Here is a 9,896-nt window from a genome sequence, read left to right as displayed (position 1 = left end):
AGGGAGGGAGGGAGGGAGGGAGGGAGGGAGTGTGCAGAGGGAGGCCAGCTGTCACAGATGTTTGTTAAACTGCCATCTGCATTTCCAGGTTTAGCTTTCAGTTCAGCGTATTAGAGGGGCATGGCCACCCAGACCATGGCAGCTTGGCATGAATGGTACCCCTGTTCTTATGAGTGTGTGTGTGTGTGTGTGTGTGTGTGTGGCTGGAGAGATGCTCAGTGCTTAAGAGTGCATATTGCTCTTGCAGAGACCTGAGTTTGAGTCCCAGCACCCATCTCAGGCATCCCAGGTAGAAGGAATATAAACAAGGGCCGGAAGCTACTGCTGGCTTTGGCTTCTAGTGGAACACTGGTTCTTGGCCTTCCTTCTCATTGTCATTATCTAGGGAATCCTTTTTTGGAACAGGCTTTCCCAGAAACTGTCCCTCATGGTGCTTTCAGTGCCTCAGACCTACTGTGTGTTCCTGTGAGCATCTCTGCCAGTGTGCATTAAGGCGAGAGATTTTGGTGCCTCATGATGTCAGAATTTCCCACACCCAGAGCTAGTGGCCAGGAGGAAGCCAGCATCCTGCACAAACTCCCACCCTCCCTCTGTTAGAATGGGGGCTTTCCAGGCCACAGTCTTGACCTTGACCCCCTGACCCTGTTTTCTTCCAGCTATCATAGAAAAGAAGACAAATGACCTGCTCCTTCTGGAGTCCTTCCGGCGCCTGCAGGAGGCCGAGGGGCCGGACGTTGATGTCCCACAACCCTTTGTCAACCCCTTCTGGGGTGGCTCTGCCCTCCTCAAGCCCCCAGAGCCCACAAGGGTTGTGCCGCCCGTGTTTGGGGCAGACTCCTTCAGTGACAAACTTGAAGAGGGTGAGTTCTTGCCTGCTGCTACCAGGTAGGCCACTGGGTAGAGTCCCTTAAGGACCCCAAGTCTCTACGGGGTCTGTGGACCAGGCCTCAGTTTCCCTCATGGCCATGAGTAAATCACCACACTATGGTTTGAACACAGACGGGAATAGGTCCTTAGGGAAAAACTGAGGGATCAGGAAGTGGGAACATGTTCACTGCAGCCCCAAATCGGAAATTAGGAAAGAACCTTACACACATACACACACACACACACACACACACACACAAGCACATATACACACACACAAGCACATACACACACACACACACATACACACACATTCTCACACACACACATATACACTTACACACACACACACATTCACACACACAACACACACACATACACTGACACCGTATATACTCACATACACACACATTCACATACATACTCATAAACACACACATATACCTATATTCAAACACACACATACTGACACACAAACATACCTGCATACATATACATACACACACATACGCACTCTAACACACACTCATATACATGTACACACATACATACATACATACTCAAACACACATACACATATATTCAAACACACATACATACTTACAATATTCATATGCACTCTTACAAACACTCATATGCACAAACTCATATACACACTCATACAGACTCACACTTATACACTGATACTCATACATACATATATACACTCATACATTCTCATAAACACATACAACATATACTCAAACACACATACATACTCACAATACACTCATACACAATACACTCTTATACACACATGTGCATGCACACACACCATTCACTGTACCCAAACACATAATGGAGTACTATGTAGCCACTAACATGCATGTTCTCCTGGGTAGCAATGGCTTAGCAATCAAACCAAGGCTGTGCCTTGCAGCTTGGTCTGTGGGAATTCAACCAGCCGTGTCTCCCATTCGTGCTTGGGACTTCCCTGAGGTGCCTCTCTGCTTGGAGCTCTAAAGGGCTTTCCACCCCATGCTCAGCCCAGCATGATGGAGTGACACTGTCCCCGGGAAGGAAGTGAGCTGGGCACCAAATCCCAGTTCCTCACAGAGCTCTGTCCTGGGTACAGTGGAGTATCCTCTGGACCACAGTAGCCTCCGGCAGCTGGTCTTGGAGAACTATCTTCAGAGGGAACGCGTAAAAGAACTCCAGGACACCATGTCGGAGAAGGGGGACGAGATAAGGCTCAAGAAGAAGGTGATAGGCTGAGCCTCGTGGGTGGCTGTGTTCCTCACCAGAGAGAATAAATGTTTTCTTGCTGAGCCCAGGGCCTTTGCATGTGCTGTGCTGAGGAGTTCTGTGGGCTGCTTTGCAATGGGGTGAGGGATGAGAAGCATGGGCCTCAAAAGTGGCCTGAGGTCTTTGTGGCCCCTACAACCCTGAGAATGTGGCCAGCACTCCACCCCCCTCCTGCAACTAACAAGATCTGCCAGATGAAACAGGGCATAGGGGGTGGGCTCATGTGGAAATGTTGATCTTAAGACTCTAGGGTCTACTGGATGAAGCAGACACTGAGCAGGAACCAGGGCCTTAGAAGATGAGAACCTGTTTGACTGTGTACTTTGGGAATGAGTGTCCCCACAGAACAGAGCTGGGTCCTGCAGGCTTTGCTGCCTTTCTCCAGAGCCCAGGTATCTGGGGTCCCCAGCCTCAGTGTCTCTGGAAGAGTCCCTAGAAGATACTCCCAGAACCACAGGTAGAGTATGGGTAGCCCAGAGTTGGAGGGTTCTGATCATTCAGGACCCACCCCTTGAACCCCAGCTTCATGCAAGGGGCCCACAGGGACCTTACTGGTTTCAGGGCTGGATCTGACCCTGGGTGTGGGACTGTGGGTTTCTTCTCTCTCTCAGACAGGGCATTGCTATATATAGCCCAGGCTAGCCTTAGATGTCGCTATGTATAGTTCTAGTGATTCTCTTGAATTTGGTTTCCTGTTTTCAGTTTATCTATGGGGACTCAGCTCTAAGCTTATGAAAAGGCCCAGGTCAGGGGAGCCAGGAACTGCTTCTACCAGTGTTTTGTTTTTATTCAGGATCCCATTATGTAGCCCAGGCTGGCCTGAAACGCACTCTGTAAACCAGGCTAAGTCTGGAACTCACAGAGATTCATTTGCCTTTTTTCCCACCTTCTAAGGCTGGGCCCAGAAAGCAAACAGAGCTGAGGGAAGGCCACCTTGTGCTAGTGACAGAACTGACCACTCCTGGATGTAGCTGCTCCTGAAGTCCGTGGACTTCCTGGAACTGGCTCTGTACTAGCCTCAAACTCAAGAGATCCACCTGCCTCTGCCTCTCAAGTACTGGAGTGTGCCTCCCAAAGGTGCTACCACTGCCAGGTGGTGTCTGTCTGCTGTTCAAACTGAGATCCTTGCAGCCTTCACAGAACCCAAATACTTTGTGACTTTGGCTACTTAGAGCCAATTAGCCAATGGCTACCACAACTTGATCCAAGACTTCCTGTTTATTTGCACACAACCCTGGGATGGTGCACACCTGCAGGCTGGGGCAGCAGGGACTGGGGATGGAGAGGGGGCCGTAAGTCACCCAAGGCTGTGGTTCAAGGCTTAGTCCTTCTCTTCTCCGTGGGTGATGATGTGGACCAAATTCTTATAATCAAGATTGCCAGTGACGTCAGGGGGAAAAGCTGCGAACATCTGGTCGATCTATAAGCAAGAATAATGGAGTACAGAGATGCTCAGAATGGCGGGACAGAGTGGACCTGAGATCCTTGGAAGGACCCAAGTATCCCAAGCCAGGCCCATCCCTGTGACTGCGTGACAGGGAGGTGAGGACGTGAGGTGGGAGGGAATCAGCAGGCCCAGCAGTTACCTCTCCTTGGGAACTAAGCCCAGGCTACTATCCTGGCTCAGCTTCTGTGTCCACATGTTCTTGTATCTTTACCATCCCTATCTTTACTCACCAGGGTGATCTGAGGTCCCCTAGATCTCCCTGCAACCCCTGGATGCCCAGCAGGGGAAAATAAGAGGGCCTGGTGGGGACTGTGGCTGAATGCACTCAGATGACCTGTTGTGGTCAAAAGGCCAGACAGGTCATATTCTTGGAGGTATCTGTACCAGATACCGAGGTAGCTTATTTTACATGCAATTTCCCTGACTATAAGTATTGGATGAAGCTAGGAGTGGTGGCCTATGCCTTTAATCCCAGCACCCGAGAGGCAGATGAATCTTCATGAGTTCAAGTCTAGTCTGGTCTATAAAGTGAGTTCCAGGACAGCTAGGGCACAGAGAAACCTTGTTGGATGAAGCAGGCATAATGGTATCTGTGATCCCAGCATGGGTTTCAGGCAAGCCAGGGCTATGCAGTGAGACCCTGTCTTAAAAGGCAAATGGTTTTGAATGGTTACTGTTGCTTCTTCCATTTTCCTCTCCCCTCTTTATCTTGCAATGTCAGGGATTGAACCCAGGGTTGCATGCAGGTCAGGCAAGTGTTCTAGCTCTGGGCTATAGCCCCTGCCTTGTTTGTTTTTGTTTTTGTTTTGTTTTGTTTTTGAGACAGGATTTCTCTGTGTAGCCATGGCTGTCCGGGAACTCACTCTGTAGACCACGCTGGCCTCGAACTCAGAAATCCGCCTACCTCTGCCTCCCAAGTGCTGGGATTAAAGGCGTGTGCCACCACCGCCCTGCTAGCCCCTGCCTTGTTAAGCCTTTATTTTATGTCGGCACTTACCAGGTTTCCCAGGTTGGCCTTGAACTCACTCTGTAGCCTATGCTGGCCTTAAACCTGCAATCCTCCTGCCTTAGCTTCTCTAGTATATGGGATTGGCAGGCCTGAGTCATGAGACCTGGCTGGCTTGAATTTGTAAACACCAAAAGACACTATGCCCCGGCCCTGCGGTGGTAATGTGTACTGTGAACACCATCAAGCCTTATGGCATGTGGAAGCTGATGTCCTCATCCCATCTTGACAGACAGGGAGACTGAGGTACAGTGAGGTTAAAGTCTAAAGTCCCATGAGTGATGGGTTGATAGCCGGTTCTCACAGGTGATGTGCACTAGATCGAGACGGGGTGTCTGTAAAGGGGGCTGGGTGATGGGGACACTGGAGACCCTGTACCTCCTCTTTAGAGAACCTCTCTGCTTGTGTGGTCAGCATCTCCCGGACACTGTAAGAAAGGAGAGAGCAGGCAGTGGTGACATATGTTGGGAGTGGAAAGTGGAGACCCTCCCCCTCAGAACCTACTCACTAGTCAGCCTTCAGCGACCCTTTGCCTTCAGGATCAAACACCTTGAATGCATTGAGAATGGTCTCCTCGGGGTCAGCCCCTGCAAAGGAAGAAGACAAGCTCATGCATCTGCTGGGACTTAGAGCTGCTAGGGCCACAGGAAGTGGACTCAGATCCCCCTGAGCCAGAGGAGCCAGGGCGAGGTTGCTTTCCTCAGAGGGAGACCTGGGTTTTGAAAGAGGGCCAAGAGTTGGCTCAACAAAAGGGCTTGCGGTTCTTGCAAAGGACTGGTACCCACACAACAGCACCCAGTAATGTCACCTTCTCTGCCCTTCACGCGCCCTGCACATATGTGCTATGTACACACATATACACGTAATAGAAATTAAATCTTAAGGAGAAGGCTGAGGAGCCTGGCAATGGTGGCACACACCTTTAATCCCAGTACTTGGGAGGCAGAGGCAGGTAGATTTCTGGGTTCGAGGCCAGCCTGGTCTACAGAGTGAGTTCCAGGACAGCCAGGGCTACACAGAGAAACCCTGTCTCAAAAAAAAAAAGAGAAGGCTGAGGAGCCAACAGGAAGTCAAATGCAGGAGAGACCTCACTCTGGAACTTGTGGGCTGTGCAAAGGAGCTTTAAGCAGTGCTTTTTATTATGTGTGTGGGTCTTTTGCCTAGATGTATGTCTTTGCACTAGATGTATGTTTGGTGTCCAGAGAGAGCATTGGACCTCCCGGAACCAAAGTTAATAGATGGTTGTGAACCACCATGTAGATGCTAGGAATTGAACCTAGGACCTTTGAAGAGTAGCCAATGTTCTTACCCACTAAGCTGTCTCTTCAGCTCTCCCATGCTAGTTTTCAATGGGTCCTTGTTCAGTTGTGAGCTACCCACCTTTGCCTATGACTCTTCTAGGGCTTAATTCATGCCTAGAGGGGAACACACACATACACAGTCACATGCATTCTCTCTCACACATGCAAGCTCACCTTTAAGTTTCTCCCCAAACATCGTGAGGAACACAGTGAAGTTAATTGGACCTGGAGCCTCTTTGATCATTTCATCAATCTCTTCATTTTTCACGTTCACACGTCCTGATGGGAGACACAGAGACTCAGAGCTGGGAGCTGGCAGCTACCGTCTTTTTGATCCTGCTTCTAGGAAGCTGGTAATCTTTAGGGACAGTGGTGTGCGTGTGTGTGTGTGTGTGTGTGTGTGTGTGTGTGTGTGTGTGTGTGTGTGTAAGAGAGAGACAGACAGACACACACCCAGGACAGATGTCCCCAGCAGTGTTCTCTAGCCAGAAACATCTGACATGGAGTGATGTACTAGGCTGGTTAAAAACAGTGTCATCAAGCCTGGGGACATGGTTCAAAGGGTCACTTGGTCACCTAGCATGCACAATTCACTGTTCTCAGCCTCGGGACCAACCAGATGTGGTGATGACTGTCTGAAATCCCAGCACTGGGGAGGATCAGAAGTGCAGGGTTGTTCTGGGCTACATTTCTTGAAGTTGAGGCTACATGAGACCTGAGCTCGTTAAATAAACAGTGTCTTCAGGCCTGAAACCTTTAACGCAAGTAAGAAATGCTTTTGTTGCTATGCCATCCTTAGACCTGTGAGCCATGCAGGCAGAGAGCTCATCCTGTCTCTGAGGGAGCTCTGTCAGGCCTGCTGCCGCCCCGGCTCCACAACACCACATACCTGCTCTCTCCCCTTCCACAGCACAAACTAGACAAAGCCAACCCCTCCCTTAAGACTGGGTTTTTAAAATGAGAAGCTGCATTAGTCACAAAGGTGAACTGTGCAGCGCACAGCCCGCAGAGCTGTTGGTTACGGCTCTGAGGCCTGAGGATAGGAACAGGTGGTGTGGAAGCCAGGCTCACACTGCAGAGATGTTAAATAAGCCTAGGTCCCAAATGGGATGACCCCAATAACTTGAAAGGCAGTGGTCTGGAAGGATTTCAGGGATTGAGACAGAGGTGGTGGCCGGAGTGTAGCCTTCTGGGTAATTCTGTCTTCTCCCTTTTTCTTTTCCTAGTGATTTGAGTTTTCTATTTATGAGCTAGGAATGAGTTAAAAAAAAATCCTACCCTTCCCCCCTGGGTTGATAGGAAAGGAGAAAGCATATAAATGCCACTGGACTTGTCCCAAAGGGCTGATGGCCGCTGAGCCACTCGGCAGATACATGGGTGCTTGGCTTCATTTGATGCCCACACCCCACCCTCCACCAACTTCCCTGGTGTGGGGGTCAGTGCCACATACCTAGGGCAGCAAATGTGTCTCTTAGGTCATTCTTGTCAATGAAGCCATCTCTGTTCTGGTCCATGATTGTGAAGGCCTGTGGGGAGGGTCACTGCTCAGCTGAGACAGGGCAGGGACAAGAGGTTCAGCTGGGGAGGGGGGGACATGGCAAGAGTAAAACCTGGTGACCTGCAGGAGGTGGCCTGCAGGAGGTGGCCTGCAGGAGATGGCCTGCAGGAGGTGGCCTGCAGGAGATGACCTGCAGGAGGTGACCTGCAGGAGGTGGCCTGCAGGAGGTGGCCTTCCTGCCTTTTGAGTTAGCAGGGACAGAGGTACCCTCCTTGAATCTGCCTAGATGTGCCTCTTTGACTGCAGCTGTCCGTCCCTTCCCCCAAGGGCCAGGTGAGAGGGAGGACCCCACAGCGCTGTGGGGACAGGACTCGGAGCCTGTCCTCCTTGGCTGTGGCCAGTGGCAACACTTTGGCACTTTAGTTTGGCATCTGCTGTAAGGCACAGCCTCACTGTTGAGGGCAAAAGGTTTCACACAGAACTGTACTCAGTTGCCCGAGGCTGCCATGCCCTTCCAGTGTTGATGGGCAGAAAGGGAATTCTCCATGGCTAAGACACAGGGACACAAGAATGACGACACGGATGGATGCCATGCTGCTCAGCCCAGCGCACCAGGAAAGGAGAACCCAGAAGGGTCATAGGAGCCAGAGGCTGGACTTGGTCCCACTGTCCTTCCTCCCTCCTCTTTTTTTTTTTTTTTTTTTTTTTTTTTTTTTTTTTTTTTTGATTTTTTGAGACAGGGTTTCTCTGTGTATCCCTGGGTGTCCTGGAACTCACTCTGTAGACCAGGCTGGCCTCAAACTCAGAAATCCACCTGCCTCTGCCTCCCAAGTGCTGGGATTAAAGGCATGAGCCACCACTGCCCGGCCCTCCCTCCTCTCTTCTTCCTCTGTGGTTCATCTTTTTGTCTGCCCTACACTCCCAAGCACAGGAGGGACTGAGGCTCTCAGGACACAGGCAGCCAGAGTGCTAGTGGGACAGCCCTGAGCAGAGATCACCAGTGGGTGACTGTGGCTACCCAGTGCCAACACTGTTCTGGACTTTTCTGGAAAAATCCCTGCATTTAAGCAAGGGTATGTGTTCATGGATAATCCATACAAGTTACTATGACGAAGCAATTGATTGGGGGTTCACACATGGTCTAGATGAGTCTGGGCACGCAGTTCATTTCCCTGGTTGGGTGTCCTTATATCTGGGGAGGGGAACCCTGCCATACTCACCTCCTTGAACTCCTGGATCTGGGTCTGCTCAAACATGGAGAACACATTGGAGCTCCCTCCCTCTATCCGCTTCTTGGCTTTCTTCGGTGCCTGGAGAGGAAACGTCCATTAGACACCGTTGAGCCTCTGGATCAGGACCTGAGCCAGGCACTGTCACCTAGGGAGTAAGTCGCTGGTGCCCAGATAACATAGGAGAAGAAATGACAACCATAACCATTCAAACATCATCTAATGCTCTCCTCTGCGCCACAAGGAGACAGAGGTACTAGAGGCTCAGGGAGGGTGAGTCACTTCTCTAGATCACACAGCCACGCAAGCATGCACTCTGCACCCCTAGCTGCTGTCTCTAACTAGCAGCTGGGAGCTACCTGTTCTGGGGGGGCAGACACAAATATTTCAAGGAAGACCCTTTCACATTTTCAAGTTCAAAAGATAGAACCAGAAAAACTCTTCCTGGCTACCTGAATTGGGAAAATATTTACAATTTGGTCCTTAAAAGCTCCCAGTCTCCTTCAGCAAGCTCTGGGAGTTCCTGATTCCTTGAGATCAGGAAGCAGGCACCCCTCCCCCAACCTCACTTCTCCTTGAGTTTTGCCGTCCATTGGGGAGCTGCTGCTTGTGGCTGCTTAGGGAAGCTGGGGGTCCCTCTGAGGGTGCAAAGTGCTTGTCCATCCAGGGCTGGGGGCTCTTAAGAGAGCCTTCCTCCTCCTCCATGGGGTCCTTGGCTTGGGTGGGGTGTCTCTCTGCTTCCCACCCTGCATCTTTCCTCAAGGGTCCACTGACCACTCACCATGGTGGCTGAGGCTGGCTGCTGCCTCTGGAGAATTCAAGGAGTCTGCTGGCCTGCCTGTCTGTGGAACAATAAATACCCCTTCCCCCGGGGTTAAAAATAACCCCATGACCACTTTTGGCAGTTGTAGGTGAGGCAGAGGCCACCTAAGCCCCCCCACCCCATGCCGTTCTTCTGAAGTAAGAGCTGCTCAAAGGCGGCCACCCGCCTGGGTGGACACGTGAGACCCAAAAATGCCTTCAAGGTTAAAGAGACAGTGGCTGGGGCCTGGCCTGGGAAAGATGCTGTGTACTCTCTGCCTGCCCTTGCCTAATGGGGAAGAGTAACCCAGGAGGAGGAGGAGGAAGAGGAGGAGGAGGAGGAAGAAGAGAAGGAAGAAGAGGAAGAGGAGAAAGGAGGAAAAGAAGGAGAAAAGGAGGAGGAAAGGGGAGGAGAAGGAAGAGGAGGAAAGGGGAGGAGAAGGAAGAGGAGGAAAGGGGAGGA

General features: G+C 50.9%; 2 protein-coding genes across 6 annotated transcripts in view; one reads left to right on the top strand and one right to left on the bottom strand.

Moving 5' to 3' along the window:
- Nucleotides 1–2,177, top strand: part of Ccdc63 (coiled-coil domain containing 63) — a 32,630-nt gene extending 30,453 nt beyond the window's left edge. For all 4 annotated transcript variants that reach the window (XM_031337754.1, XM_031337755.1, XM_031337753.1 and 1 more), the window contains 2 exons: nt 657–860; nt 1,982–2,177. In XM_031337754.1, coding sequence (XP_031193614.1) covers nt 657–860; nt 1,982–2,121 — 344 coding nt within the window. In that variant the 3' untranslated portion in view covers nt 2,122–2,177. The remainder of the gene's footprint in view (nt 1–656; nt 861–1,981) is intronic.
- Nucleotides 2,178–3,354: 1,177 nt separating this feature from the next.
- The window catches only part of Myl2 (myosin light chain 2), a 7,545-nt gene continuing 1,003 nt past the window's right edge, over nt 3,355–9,896 (bottom strand). The window contains exons 1-7 of one of the 2 annotated variants that reach the window (XM_031342306.1): nt 9,414–9,463; nt 8,624–8,713; nt 7,356–7,431; nt 6,080–6,184; nt 5,113–5,191; nt 4,983–5,031; nt 3,355–3,571 (exon numbers count right to left, since the gene is read on the bottom strand). In XM_031342306.1, coding sequence (XP_031198166.1) covers nt 3,473–3,571; nt 4,983–5,031; nt 5,113–5,191; nt 6,080–6,184; nt 7,356–7,431; nt 8,624–8,713; nt 9,414–9,416 — 501 coding nt within the window. In that variant the 5' untranslated portion in view covers nt 9,417–9,463 and the 3' untranslated portion in view covers nt 3,355–3,472. Of the gene's footprint in view, nt 3,572–4,982; nt 5,032–5,112; nt 5,192–6,079; nt 6,185–7,355; nt 7,432–8,623; nt 8,714–9,413; nt 9,464–9,896 lie in introns of those variants that run through there. The other variant, XM_031342307.1, reaches the window with a different exon arrangement.

Source organism: Mastomys coucha, unplaced genomic scaffold (assembly GCF_008632895.1).
Source record: "Mastomys coucha isolate ucsf_1 unplaced genomic scaffold, UCSF_Mcou_1 pScaffold22, whole genome shotgun sequence".
In the NCBI taxonomy this organism is placed as follows: Eukaryota; Metazoa; Chordata; class Mammalia; order Rodentia; family Muridae; genus Mastomys; species Mastomys coucha.
This window is presented reverse-complemented; position numbering and strand designations above follow the sequence as displayed.